Source organism: Oncorhynchus kisutch, linkage group LG1 (assembly GCF_002021735.2).
Source record: "Oncorhynchus kisutch isolate 150728-3 linkage group LG1, Okis_V2, whole genome shotgun sequence".
NCBI classification, from domain to species: Eukaryota; Metazoa; Chordata; class Actinopteri; order Salmoniformes; family Salmonidae; genus Oncorhynchus; species Oncorhynchus kisutch.
The window spans coordinates 12693499-12708006 of record NC_034174.2 but is presented as its reverse complement, the minus strand read 5'-3'; the positions used below and the strand labels follow the sequence as shown (position 1 = coordinate 12708006).

Below are 14508 nucleotides of genomic sequence, written 5' to 3'. Positions count from 1 at the left end.
CCCCCGGCATATGTGGGTGCACACACACACACACACACACGCACACGCACACAGTGTTCTGCTCACTCTCTTGGCACATGATTCAGCTCAGGTCCATATGGGAAGTGTATTAGAAGAACCTATGACTGACCTTTATAAAGGTTCATACTTAGTTGAAAAGAAACAGACTTTGTTCAGAGTGAGAGGTATCTCAAATGTATCATCTATAGTTTCTATGAGATAATGATCCTGTAATGTATATGATTAGAAAGGTCTGCCAAAAGCCCAATCTACATGGGAATTAGTTACTAAAGCTAAAGATTCTCATCCATATCCCAGCCCCCAACTCGAGGGACACCTCTAATCATTGCGCCTGTCCTCAGACAATGTTTTCCCAACAGCATGTGATGGCTACTACACATAAGGGGACATAATAATCTGGGTAACAGCCCTTGCAGTGCACAAAATTGCAAAGATCCCTTCAAAAAGAAGGGATGACACTTAATCCAAAACAAGTTCGGAATACTTAATCTCTCAGTTGCATCGCAGGAATCACACATACTGTGTTCATTTCAATCTCCATGGATTATTTCAGCCTTGTCGTGGACGTCTTAAAAATAGGTTTTCATATACATTCCACTACATGTAGTCGGCAGTCATTTCGCAACATCTCAGGGAATTTTACCACAGTCAAAATGACACCCACATCCAGACTGTACCTGATTGGTGGGGTGTGTTGGGTGATTTAAAGTTTAGTCAAGGGGTTGAGAGTGATAGTAGGGTAAATTGATGATGGGTACCTTAGGCCAAGTCTGTCTCAGTTCACCGCTGCCTGCCCAGCCAAGTGCAAGCCAGGGACAGGGACAGTCAGGGACATGACTAGGCCACCCCAAGGTCTCCTACATTTAATTTCCGTTCTGCTTAGTCAACCAAGTACAGTGAAACTCCTTGGAGGGACTGGGAGAGACTGACGGATTGGTGCGGAGGGGGAGAGAGGGAGACTGGAGGAGAAGAGGGAGCCCGAGAGAGAGACTGGAGGTGAGAAGTGGTGGGGCGGGAGAGAGAGAGAGAGAGAGAGAGACAGAGAGAGAGAGAGAGAGAGAGAGAGAGAGACTTTAGGAGAGGATTTGTGAGGAGAAAGACTTTAGGAGAGGATTTGTGAGGAGAGAGAGAGAGACTGGAGGAGAGGACTAGTAAGGAGAGAGAGAGAGACCTGAGGAGAGGAGTAGTGAGGAGGGAGTGCGAGAGTGTGAGAGAGAGACTGGAGGAGAGGAGTAGTGAGGAGGGAGTGCGAGAGAGAGACTGGAGGAGAGGAGTAATGAGGAGAGAGAGGGAGAGATAGGGCTCTTAAGTTGACTCATGGCAGTCACTTTTCACTCGCGCTTCTTTTTATTGTTTTTATTGTAGTAATAAAAATGGTTTTGTGTCTAGCTTTTAATGTGTCATCTGTGTTACTATAGATGAAGACATCCCTATTTGTTTCTGTAGATGTTGAGCAGAACAATGTCTACACCTATAAACTGGGTTCTGTCAACCAAGCCAGCTTGTATGAACAACATTTTAGGCTTGATTGACTGAGATACATGGCCAAGGGATTCCAACACAAAACTTAATCAACCTTTTCTGCTCAATAGTCATGACACAATCCTATAATTTCAGGGCAATTCTTCGCACAGAGAACAACATTGCACAGGTGTAACAGCTAGCCATAGTGAAAGGTACTGTCGCTATAAAAAAAAACATTGGCAATATGCTAAACCTACAGTATGTAAAAACCCATCAGACTACCTTATTGATGCATTACGTAAAGTGTCTTCTTTGGGTTCTAAAAAAGCACTTTGTATATGCAATGTATTATAATGATAATATAATGATAATATAATAGCATAATATACCTGTAATTCATTAGCATAATGTAGGCTACCTTATACTCAATCACATACTGTATCTGCAGTTGGTTAAACACCTGGTTTTGGTGTAGTTAAATACCAGTGTTAGGACACACCAATTTACCTTATTGCCTGCTCCTTTGTTCGCACTCCTCGAATTAAACCTAGTATATTGATTCTGACTCCTTTTGTTTCTAATTCTTGTCCCACAGAGATATCCAGATGATCTCTGTTTTCTGTGTTAATGGACTGTAGGGAAACCATAAAGCTTGTAGAACTTGCAGAGCATGTACTCTGGCAGTTGAAAGTTGAATATAAAATGTTTTACCTCGACAAGTGTTGTTGCTGTGCACAAGTGACAAAACGCTAATTTAATATTCAACTTACAGTTAGCTTTTGTAAACAGGTGGCTATGTGCAATGCTGTCAGAGTTGTTTGTTACCGCCTACTTGAATGCAGAAATACACCCACATGTCTAGGAAAAGGCCTAGCTTTTATGTTTTTCTGGTTTTGATAAGTGGAGTTTGACGATCGAGTTGGTAAGAGACTATTGGCAGATTGTGTAATGCATTGCAAAGTTTGTAAACAAGCACACCCCTTCCTTGACAACTGTAAGGCAAGAACAATGGCAAAATGTAAAGTAGGTGTAGGCACTATTTAATTCATACTGTCGCCTATTTCTGACTCATCATAGAGTGAGATTGGTATGATTGACTTCAACACTTAACCTCAACACTCTCTTAGTGCTTTTGAGGCTGATGTGATTGACTACAACATTTAACCTCAACACTCTTACATGCTTGCCACACCAAAATAAATACATTTAAACATACATGTTATTCAATTATTGCACCCACATCGCTCGCGCTCGCCAACGAGCATCTGTGTTGCCAAGGGCTAAAATAGAAGTCAGTTCTATTTGTGACGCGGTGCAGGTCCTGCCTCTCCCATCTCCTCATTGGTTTATATAGAAGTAGATACCCATGTGCCATCTCCTCATTGGTTATACCCACGTGGGTGATTGAAAGATGAACTGAGTTTGGTCAGTTATCATGGCAACTATGAGATGCCAATCACCATATAAAGTCCAAAGAATAAAAAGCCTGGAAGGAGGAGAGATGACTAGAAACGATTCAGTTGACCGTTTTATGTGTGGATTAATTGTAGGAGTAGAGGAACTTGTGCATTTCAGGTAAAATAACAACTCACCATTTATATCCAAGGACAAATAGCTAGCAACAGCAAGCAAGCTAGCTAAATTGCCATATATGTTTAATGCTTTTCGACCTGACCCCAATTAATATAATTGGTTTAGAGTTTGTTTTGATATTTTACCCTGCATGTCGTGATCAGGTTTGGTGTGGGGGAACAAAATCACGATAGCACACGCTCGCAGATGGTTTGGGTATGGTGTTAGTGTTTTTGAGGCTGATGTGGTTGACTTCAACACTTAACCTCGACACTCTCTTAGTGCTTTTGAGGCTGATGTGGTTGACTTCAACACTTAACCTCAACACTCTCTTAGTGTTTTTGAGGCTGATGTGGTTTACGTCAAAACTTAACGTCAACACGCTTTTGCAGATAAAAAGAAGAGAATAAATCAGGCAGTTGTATCGGATCAAGGTGAAAGGGCACTTGACACCTAAGCTCCTCTAAAAAGAAAAAGAGAAGTGAACCAGGTAGGTGCTCACTTTCAGAATGTCGGAGTACAAGGAAGGGGTTCTCTAGATTCTGAGTAGCCTTAATCTGCTAATTAATACACACACACCAACTTCTGAGCTTATTTTAGTCATGATGCATTCAAAACACCCTATAAAGTGGACCATGAGATATTACAAATTTACAGTATTTATTTATATATTGTGAGACCACATTCATACTAGGCAACAGATTTATCTCTCTGGACAATTTAATTGTGTACTTGATATTCAGCAAATCCCCCGGTAGCCAAAGATATACGTACCATATCACACATCAAGAATTGAATTAAATTAAATACTTATATTTCCAACCAACCATGGGGAATTGAAATGTAAAAGTAAGCTATGATGCATATCTCAAGTTTGGATGGAAGTTATATTTTCCATATGTCAATTTAGTATTCCACCCACCTCCAATGGTTTGTGAGAATGGTAATCAAAAGGTTGCTGGTTCGAATCCCTGAGCTGACAAGGAAAAAAAATGTTGTTAACCCACTGTGTCCTGGTAGGCTGTCACTGTAAATAAGAATTTGTTCTTAACTGACTTGCCTAGTTAAATAAAGGTAATAAATAACCATGTATCCGTGCAGATTGTTGTTTTGGGTGAGATGTGTACAGCATATGGACTCCTACTTTCAGAAGACAAACCCAAGGAAAATAGGTCAGTTCGACCACTAGGGGCCTTCTTCTATTGCATCATCCTCAGTTCATATGGCAAGAGGAATGATGAATGAACAGAACAAAAGCACAGAGAACCCACTAACCATCCTCTCGAGACTTCTGTATGAAGGCATCCACCCCGCTCTCTCCGTAGTTGCCCTCTGACGCCACGGTGGAGACGTAGTTCCAGCGCATGGCCTTGACGATGTCCACCATGGCCTGGGCCTGGTAGGTGTCTGGGGGCACCACGCGCGAGAAGAAGTCATAACGTGTGTTGTCGCTCAGCTCCGGGGCCGTGGAGGCGTAACTCACCTGGGGGATCTAAGGAGAGAGAGAAGAAAGGATGAGTTAACATGGAGAAGAGGATAAGAATTTGGAGGAGACAGGGAGGGTGGGTGGATGAGAGGAGAACAGCAAACAGTCAGTCTCAGGGGGACAGGAATGGTGATGGATCAGTTGGTAGAGCATGGTGCGTGCAATGCCAGCGTTGCGGGTTCGATTCCCACAGGGGACCAGTAAGAAGATGTATGCACTAATTACTGTGGAAAGGAGTGTCTACTAACTGACAAAAATGTACAACTTGAAGAAGTATTTTCCTGGCTGTGATGTAGTGGGTGATATGACTAACTGTTCTGTTTTAGTGGGGAACCATGATTTGAATGTAACAGCTTTCTTTCTCCACCACAGCTAGGTGGTTCATTAATCATTGGGCAGCAAGCTCAGAGGCACAAACAGTCTCTGGAAACACTCAATATTACATCTGACCCAATGCCATCCTGCTGCCAAGTTAGCACCCACCACAGATCCATACCAAAACAAATATCTTGGCTGGCAGTGGACTGACACAGACTCAGAATTGTGGCTCCCTATCCATTGGCACCACATTCTCTCCAGACCCTTGTCATGTTTTACCAATATTCAGTGTAAAACATTAGAAGACAGTTACCTTTGATAGTTCAGTGGCCTTGTTGTTAATCTGTTGTCTCTGAGAATGGAAGGTTGGGGATTCGATCCCTGGTTTATTCATACCAAAGACTCTAAAAAAAGGGGTGTACTTGTCCTCACGCTAGAGGACCAGGAGATGGGCCATTGTGGCTCAGACAAGTTTACATACAGATGTAGGCTTTTCATTTTAACCAGTTTCTCAAAGCAGGAAAATAATTCATTGTAATTACAGATGTTTTTGTAGGGGTTTATACATTTTTAGTTATGACAAAACAAGTCTGACATTTTAAAGTGGACTTTTCATTTCAATCATGATGTTTTTACACAAATTTCCCTACCACTATTTTTAAAAGCAATGAAACAATTTAGTATGACACCAGTTCATCCATTTAAATCCTAAAACGACTCTCCATTTGCAGTCTCGCCATTTGAAATAGGACAGATATAGCACCCACCAAATATATATTTTTTTTTCTCAGACAACACTTCGCTGTAATTTACCGGTAGCCATGGTCCTGGTTATTATTACGTTTTTTACTTTTCTATAATTTCTCTATTTTATTTCTCTCTGCATTGTTGGGAAGGGCCATTAAGTAAACATTTCACTGTTTGTCTTCATCTGTTGTTTACGAAGGATGTGACGAATACAATTTGATTCGATTTGGTCAGTAGCTTTTACTGTTGTTCATTTACATTGAGCTGAGGCTAAGAGACAGTATGTAGCCTACGTTTTATTTTATTTATCTATTTTTAATGAACCCTTATTTTACCAGGTAAGTTGAGAACACATTGTCACGTTCTGACCTTAGTTCTTTTGTTATGTCTTTGTTTTAGTATGGTCAGGGCGTGAGTTGGGTGGGTTGTCTATGTTTGTTTTTCTATGAGTTGGTATTTCTGTGTTTGGCCTTGTATGGTTCTCAATCAGAGGCAGCTGTCAATCGAACCATACTTAGGCAGCCTGTTTTCACCCTTGATTTGTGGTTAATTATTTTCTGTGTCTGTGTGTTCCACGCGGAACTGTTTCGGTCTTTGTTATTTCATGATGTTATTTTGTATTTTTCTGTGTTCTATTAAAAGTATCATGAACACTTACCACACTGCGCATTGGTCCTCCGATCCTTCCTACTACTCCTCGTCAGAGGAGGAAGAAGACCATTACACACATTGTCATTTACAGCAATGGCCATGCTTCAGTTGTTAGGGAGCAGTGTAGCCTGCTCGATGCAGCTGTTGCGTCTTTGGCATCATTAAAGTGAAGACTTATTTTATCAAATCAATTCTCTGTAATTATTATTATGTGATTAAACTAATAATGTAAATGTAATTAACTAGGAAGTCGGGGCACCAAGGAAAATCTTCAGATTACAATGTAATACTTTTCCTAATATAACTTTTCAGATATTTTCATATCTGATCAATTAGTCTTCTAATTAATTAATCATTCTTTACCTCACGTTAGTCTCATTCCGAACGTCGTACATCAATTGTCTTAATCATTTATTTATTAACTAACTAAATAATCACATAAATGCATAACAAACAAACAAAGTTGATATGGTTACAAGGAAATGATAGGGGATGTGCCCTAGTGGGCTAAACCGGTATGACGGATTGGTAGACAAAGGGACTGAGAATGGCGCGAAAGACAAAAGACACTACACAGTTGATAATTATAATATTTGAAATGCTAATCCTTTGCACATGAATGCTCACTCATTCGGGAATAATTGCAATCAATATATATATTTATGCTCAGTGTGTCGTTATGATCTCTGTTGGAATCGTCCGTCTTTCTGTTGGAAAGGTCATCTGAACTTCTCTTTGCATCGCTGGAGTCTCTGTCATTAGAAAGGATACTTCAGAGTTCCATTCAGAAATGTTCTTATAGAATAGATGTTTTGGCAGTTGTCGGTCTTCGCATTTAATGGTACATAATTCCCAGCTGCAGACTAGAAATTAGTGTCGAAGATTTGCTCTTATTCTGTCGGTATCGATAGTCTCAGAGTTTAACCATATGGTATAGTTAAGAATTCAGCAACCATTACAACCTTAGCTTGTCCTGAGGTTTTTCTGGTCTCTACTCTAACCTTAGCTCCCTCAGCTGACCGAGGTAGGCATGGTCTGAAGATGATTTCTCCAGGTGGGGGTTTTATTCGGAACTGTGGAAAAGCTGTCCCATGACGCCAGATCGAAGTCTGTGTCCATGGGGGCAGGCCAATGACTTAGTGAAACTTTAAACATAAATACAATTCTCTCACATTAACAGTTTAAAATCACATTACATAATTTCACAAATAGTTTCATCTTTACTCATTAATTTTATACAATAATAAGATGCAAGCTTCAGAACTGAGGCTCCTCTATAAACAGAGTTATGGTTATGTGGCTGTATTGTCTTTCCTGAGGTCACAATCATAAAACAAAATGGCCCGGTTGTAGCTGGATTCTCCACCGACCGTTTTACACACTCACCAAAACATGGATATTGTTCAGTTCTCAAATTCTGTGATGTAGAAGAAGTTCCTTTGTTCTACTGTGAAACTCTCTCTGACTATACTGCCTGGCCATGAGGAGAGAGTCTCCTGTAGGAATTTACGACCTGAGATAACAGAACCTGGGTGTAAGAGGGAGAGCAGGGGAGGGCACTCATTATACTCAAAGAGGGCCACGTCATGACACAGCGTTACATGAAAATGCACAAATACATTTGAGCATTTCGATAACCCTTAAAATCTCTGCTCAGTTAAAGAAGATGTCATATGTTTGGGTAAAAAGCTACTGCATAATGCAGTAAAGAAAACACTTATATTTTCCTATCTCTTTATTTGCCTGTTTGGTAGCCTATGGTATAGTAGCTACAGTGCAGTAGGTCCATGGTGTTTGCTGTCCTATATCATAACCAGGCCTGTTTCAGTCCACTCAAGCCGTAGCTGGGTTTGAAAAGTATTCAAAGAGACAGGTTAGAGGCCAGAGTCCCTGAAGGGCTCCAGCATGACCCACAAGATGCTTTGACCCTCAGAGTGTTCTATTTCCCTGATGTAGTAGTTGCCTTGCCATGAAGTCCATAATAAGGGACATGAGCAGCCTGCATTCTTGTGCTTAATGTGGGTAGACTCAGGAAATAGAGTTGATAGTTGAAACACTTCAATGCTACTATAGTAGTTAGCAACAATAAAGGCTAATTTCGAATTCACAATAATAGGAAAGGTGAATGTTTCACACTATATTTTTGAAGTTTTCCTTTATATAGTACATAATTGTATGAACAGATTCAGTCTTGATACATGGAAGTATTCTCAGCTCAATTTCACAGTATATGTAGTGTACAGAGTAGTGTTCCAGCCCCAAGGACAGTGATGCCTTTTAAATGCTCTTAATGATTTGTTGGGGAGTATAACCTCGCATTAAGGGGGTGACTGCATGTAATGTTTTTCTAGTTAAAGAAGGAAATTAAACAGATTTTCCTCCACAGATAGGAGGAACCAATGTCCTGATCGGCAGTATAGCCCTACTGTTTGATACTTTGTCTTACCAAAATACAGTATATTAAAGAAAGAAAGCTGATGGTCACTAATTATACCAGCTAAATTAGCTAAGAGTGATTTATATTCTAAGAAATCTCTCTCTAAGAAATCCAAATGCAGTATAATTGTCTATGGAGTACACCTACAAAATGAAGGCACAGCGGGTTTTAGTCCACTAAGTGCCTTCATGTTAATGAAATTGAGAATGCCTCACAGGGACTGTGATGGGATACTATCAAGAATAGAGAGTATCAAATAACATCATTCTCACAGGTATAACTAATTTGAGATGCTCAAAACATTAAGTGTTCTAATTCGGACACAAATAAGACAAGATGTGTTAGTATATAGGCCAAGTAGGTATTGAGTTTAAAGGGTCTTTGAACTTTGACCTTAGAGAGTTAATGGGGTGTGGAAGTGTTAAGACTATGGCATCAATAAATCAATATTTCTCCTAAAGCTGTATCCGATGGATTTAGTTGGATAAATGTTTAATCATGGCATACAAATGTAATGGTAGCTAGTATGAAACTGGAAACAGATTTTAAACGGTGACCATTGTGGATTACCATTGTTAACCAGATATTCCTTTGGGTGCTATTCCTGTTCAAGTGTAGCCATCTGAATGCCCACTGTATGTCTGTTATGTTGCTATTATGCATATTATAATTGGAATCTTGCGGTTTGGAGTTAACAACTGTTTAAGCACAATTAGCAAGTCAAGAACTTGAAATTCTCAGGCTTGCATTTTATCAAGCACTCTTTGGAATGTAAATGAAGTTGCGGGAAAGATCACAGCTAAAGCTGAAAGACATTGAGTGACTAAACCAGAAGGTGTTTTTTCTGCAGTTTTTTTATCAACCTGGCTAAGCACTGTAACTTCACTTCACACACAAAGTGTCAAAGAAAACATATGCACAGCGGATACGTATTGTCTGCCAAGCTTTATAATTGCTGTGATTGTATGGTTACTAAAGAATGCTTCCAGAAATAGCAGGTCTCTGTAAGAAGAACTTCCACCCTATTAATCTGTTACTGAAAACATGGCAATTCATTGGATACTAAAGGAGACTTGCAAATTAAAAGCCATGCATCAATAACCAGTGTGAATTAAGTTATGTCAATAAATTGTATTCATAAAATGCTGTATGTGTTTGGCTGGGTGTTATCTTTCCTTATGCCTCCTGTTGTACTTCATCAACTGTTCATGAGGCAGAAAAAAATGTGGCGTGGGCCCTCAGATCCTCAAAAAGTTCTACAGCTGTACCATTGAGAACATCTTGACTGGCTGCATCAACTGCTTGGTATGGCAACTGCAAGGCACCCGACCGCAAGGCACTACAGGGGGTGGTGAGTACGGCCTAGTACATCACTGGGGCCAAACTCCCTACCATCCAGGACCTCTATTTTTTTAATGTTTTTTATTTGACCTTTATTAACTAGGCACTAGGCAAGTCAGTTAAGAACAAATTCTTATTTTCAATGACGGCCTAGGAACAGTGGGTTAACTGCCCAGGCAATGTTAGAGGAAGGCACAATGGATTGTCAAAGACTCCAGCCACCCAAGTCATAGACTGTTCTCTCTGCTACCTCATCGCAAGCGGTACCACTGCACCAAGTCTGGAACCAACAGGACCCTGAACAGCTTCTTCTCCCAAGCAAGACTGCTAAACAAGACTGCTAAATAGCTAATCACCCATGTATTACAATAGTTTATGTGTCAGGGGATAGGGTCAGTCTGAATATCTGGAGTATTTCTCCTGTCTTATCCGGTGTCATGATATTGCCCTCTTCGGGTACAGCAAGCCCCATCACCCTCTCCCTGTGTCCTACACACAGGCTGCTGTGGTCAGAGAGAGGTCGTAAACTCCTGGAGGAGATGATCTCCTCATGGCCACAGAATAGAGACAAAGTGAATTTTCATAGAGAACAAAGGAATTTCTTCCACCTCACAGAACTTGAGGTCCGAACAACATTCATGTTCTGGAGAAGGTATAAAAGATCGATAAAGAATCCAGCTACGAACTGGTCCGTTTGGTACAATTTGGTGAAACTCATGGGAGACAATACAACCATATTACCAAAACGCTGTTTATATAATAGCCTCAGATGTGAGGTTTACATATAATTGTTGTATAAGATGAATGGGTGAGGATGATACTGTATGTAAAATTGTGTAATGTGATTTTGGACTGTTTAATCTAAAATAAAATTCTTGTTAATCCAGCCACAGTGTCTGATTTCAAAAAGGATTTAAACCGAAAGCACCACAAACGATTATGTTAGGTCACCACCAAGCCACAGAAAAACACAGCCATTTTTTCCAGCCAAAGAGAGGAGTCACAAAAAGCAGAAATAGAGATAAAATTCAACACTAACCTTTGATGATCTTCATCAGTAGACACTCATAGGACTTCATGTTACACAATACATGTATGTTTTGTTTGATAAAGTTCATATTTAGATAAAAAAATCTGAGTTTACATTGGCGCGTTATGTTCAGTAGTTCTAAAACATGCGGTGATATTGCAGAGAGCCAAATCAATTTACAGAAATACTCATAATAAACATTGATAAAGATATGACTATTATACATGGAACTTTAGATAAACGTCTCCTTAATGAACCGCTGTTTCAATTTATTTTTTTTACTTTACGGAGAAAGCAAACCATGCAATAATCTGAGTACAGCCTTTAGACAACAAAGCAGCCAAAAAGATACCCGCCATATTGTAGTCAACATTACTCAGAAATAGCATAGTCACCTTTTGTGACTAGGGGGCAGTATTTTCATTTTTGAAAAAATAACGTTCCCGTAGTAAACGGGATATTTTGTCAGGACAAGATGCTAGAATATGCATATAATTGACAGCTTAGGATAGAAAACACTCTAAAGTTTCCAAAACTGTAAAAAATATTGTCTGTGAGTATAACAGAACTGATATTGCAGGCGAAAGCCTGAGAAAAATCCAATCCGGAAGTGCCTCATGTTTTGAAAGCGCTTAGTTCCAATGCGTCCCTATTGGGCAGTGAATGGGCTAGCAACCAGATTACTTTTCTCCGTATTCCCCATTACGCATTTATGTTGAAGAATACCCGTAAGCGGCTACATTGCGCAACTGGTCACCTGATGGCTCCCAGAGTGATTCTCGCGTAAAATACAGAGGTAGCCATTATTCCAATCGGTCCTACTGAAAAACCAATTGTCCCGGTGGATATATTATCGAATAGATATTTGAAAAACACATGAGGATTGATTATAAACAACGTTTGCCATGTTTCTGTCGATATTATGGAGCTAATTTGGAATATTTCTTGGAAGTATTCACGAAAACGTGACTGCAATTTCCGGGCGATTTCTCAGCCAAACGGGAAGAACAAACGGAGCTATTTCACCTACAAAAATAAAAATTTTGGAAAAAAGGAACATTTGCTATCTAACTGGGAGTCTCGTGAGTGAAAACATCCGAAGCTCATCAAAGGTAAACGATTTAATTTGATTGCTTTTCTGATTTCCGTGAACAAGTTACCTGCTGCTAGCCGGACAAAATGCTATGCTAGGCTATCGATAAACTTACACAAATGCTTGTCTAGCTTTGGCTGTAAAGCATATCTTGAAAATCTGAGACGACAGGGTGATTAACAAAAGGCTAAGCTGTGTCTCAACATATTTCACTTGTGATTTTCATGAATATGAATATTTTCTAGGAATATTTATGTCCGTTGCGTTATGCTAATTTGTGTTAGTCGATGATTACGCTCCCTCACGCGGGATGGGGAGTAATTAAAGGTTAAATATTCACTTACCTTTGATGATCTTCATCAGAATGCACTCCCAGGAATCCCAGTTCCACCATAAATGTTTGATTTGTTCGATAATGTCCGTCAGTTAAGTCCAAATATCTTCTTTTGTTAGGGCGTTTGGTAAACAAATCCAAAATGGGGTTCAGGACGCGCCGAACGTCGGACGAAAAGTTCCATTACAGCCCGTAGAAACATGCCAAACTAAGTATGGAATACATCTTTAGGATGTTTTTAACATAAAACGTTGTTAATGTTCCAACCGGACAATTCTGTTGTCTGTACAAATGAAGTGGAACGTAGCTACCTTTCACGTGGGCGCGCCAGACCGAGGCTGTGGCACTCTGCCAGACCACTCACTCAAAGAGCCCTTATGAGCCCCTCCTTTAGAGTAGAATCCTCAAAACAGGTTCTAAATACTGTTGACATCTAGTGGAAGCCTTGGGAAATGAAACATAGCTAATATCACCCTGTATCTTCAATGGAGGCTGAGTTTAAAAAACTACAAACCTCAGATTTCCCACTTCCTGGTTGAATTTTCTTCTCAGGGTTTTGCCTGCTATATGAGTTCTGTTATACTTACAGACATCATTCAAACAGTTTTAGAAACTTCAGGGAGTTGTCTGTCCAAATTTACTAATTATATGCATATTCTAGCTTTTACGGCTGAGTAGCAGGCAGCTTAATTTGGGCACGTTTTTCATCCAAGCTACCTAATACTGCCCCCTACCCCAAAGAAGTTAACCTCTCTGGGATATGGCCAAAAGCCAGGGAAAATGCAGAGCGCCAAATTCAAATAAATTACTATAAAAATAAAACTTTCATAAAATCACACATGTAAGATACCAAATTAAAGCTACACTTGTTGTGAATCCAGCCAACATGTCAGATTTGAAAAAGGCTTTTCGGCGAAAGCAAGCGATGCTATTATCTGAGAATAGCACCTCCGTATACAAAGAGAGAAAAGCATATTTCAACCCTGCAGGCGCGACACAAAATGCAGTAATATAAAAATATAATTCATGTCTTACCTTCGACGAGCTTCTTTTGTTGGCACTCCAGTATGTCCCATAAACATCACAAATGGTCCTTTTGTTTGATTAATTCCGTCGATATATATCCAAAATGTATATTTATTTGGCGCATTTGATCCAGAAAATCACCGGTTCCAACTTGTGCAATGTGACTACAAAATATCTCAAAAGTTACCTGTAAACTTTGCCAAAACATTTCAAACTACTTTTGTAATACAACTTTAGGTATTTTTTTACGTAAATAATCGATCAAATTGAAGACGGGATGATCTGTGTTCAATACAGGAGGAAAACAATCTGTAGCTAACTTTCTGGTCACGCTCCTCTATCTAACAGAACACTACAAGTGACCCTCATTCTGAATAGGACGACTTCTTGATTACACAAAGGAAAAACCTCAACCAATTTCTAAAGACTGGTGACATCCAGTGGAAGCAGTAGAAATTGCAAGAAGGTCCCTTAAAAATCTGGATTCCCAATGAAAACATATTGAAAAGAAAGTGACCTCGGGGTTTCGTCTGCTAAATAAGTTCTGTTACACTCACAGACATGATTCAAACAGTTTTAGAAACTTCGGGGTGTTTTCTATCCAGATCTACTAATAATATGCATATCTTATCTTCTGGGGATGAGTAGCAGGCAGTTGAATTTGGGCATGCATTTCATCCGGACGTTAAAATACTGCCTCCTGTCACCAAGAAGTTTATGAAGGAAACTCCAATTCCCTTTTGACTTTAACTAAATCAGAGGACCGCCCATGAGCCCAGTTAGGGTCGGGTATCCTGGGACAGGCCCTTTTCTGCAACTCCCGAATAAAATCCCCACTTTGAGAATTTCTCAACAGACCATATTTCTCTCAATTACGAGAGGACAAAGGTTGCAGACCAGCTTACCTTGATAACGAGAGGGCCAAGGTTGAGACCAGACTGCTGAATCTTTTTAACAATCCCACGTGGTTAAACTCTTAGACTATCGA

The 14508-nt window shown here is 39.9% G+C and overlaps 1 protein-coding gene across 1 annotated transcript in view; it reads right to left on the bottom strand.

Moving 5' to 3' along the window:
* LOC109878670 (metabotropic glutamate receptor 4-like) overlaps positions 1–14508 on the bottom strand; it is a 287551-nt gene that overhangs the window by 92927 nt on the left and 180116 nt on the right. Inside the window, exon 3 of the mRNA XM_020470908.2 lies at positions 4333–4549. Coding sequence (XP_020326497.1) covers positions 4333–4549 — 217 coding nt within the window. The remainder of the gene's footprint in view (positions 1–4332; positions 4550–14508) is intronic.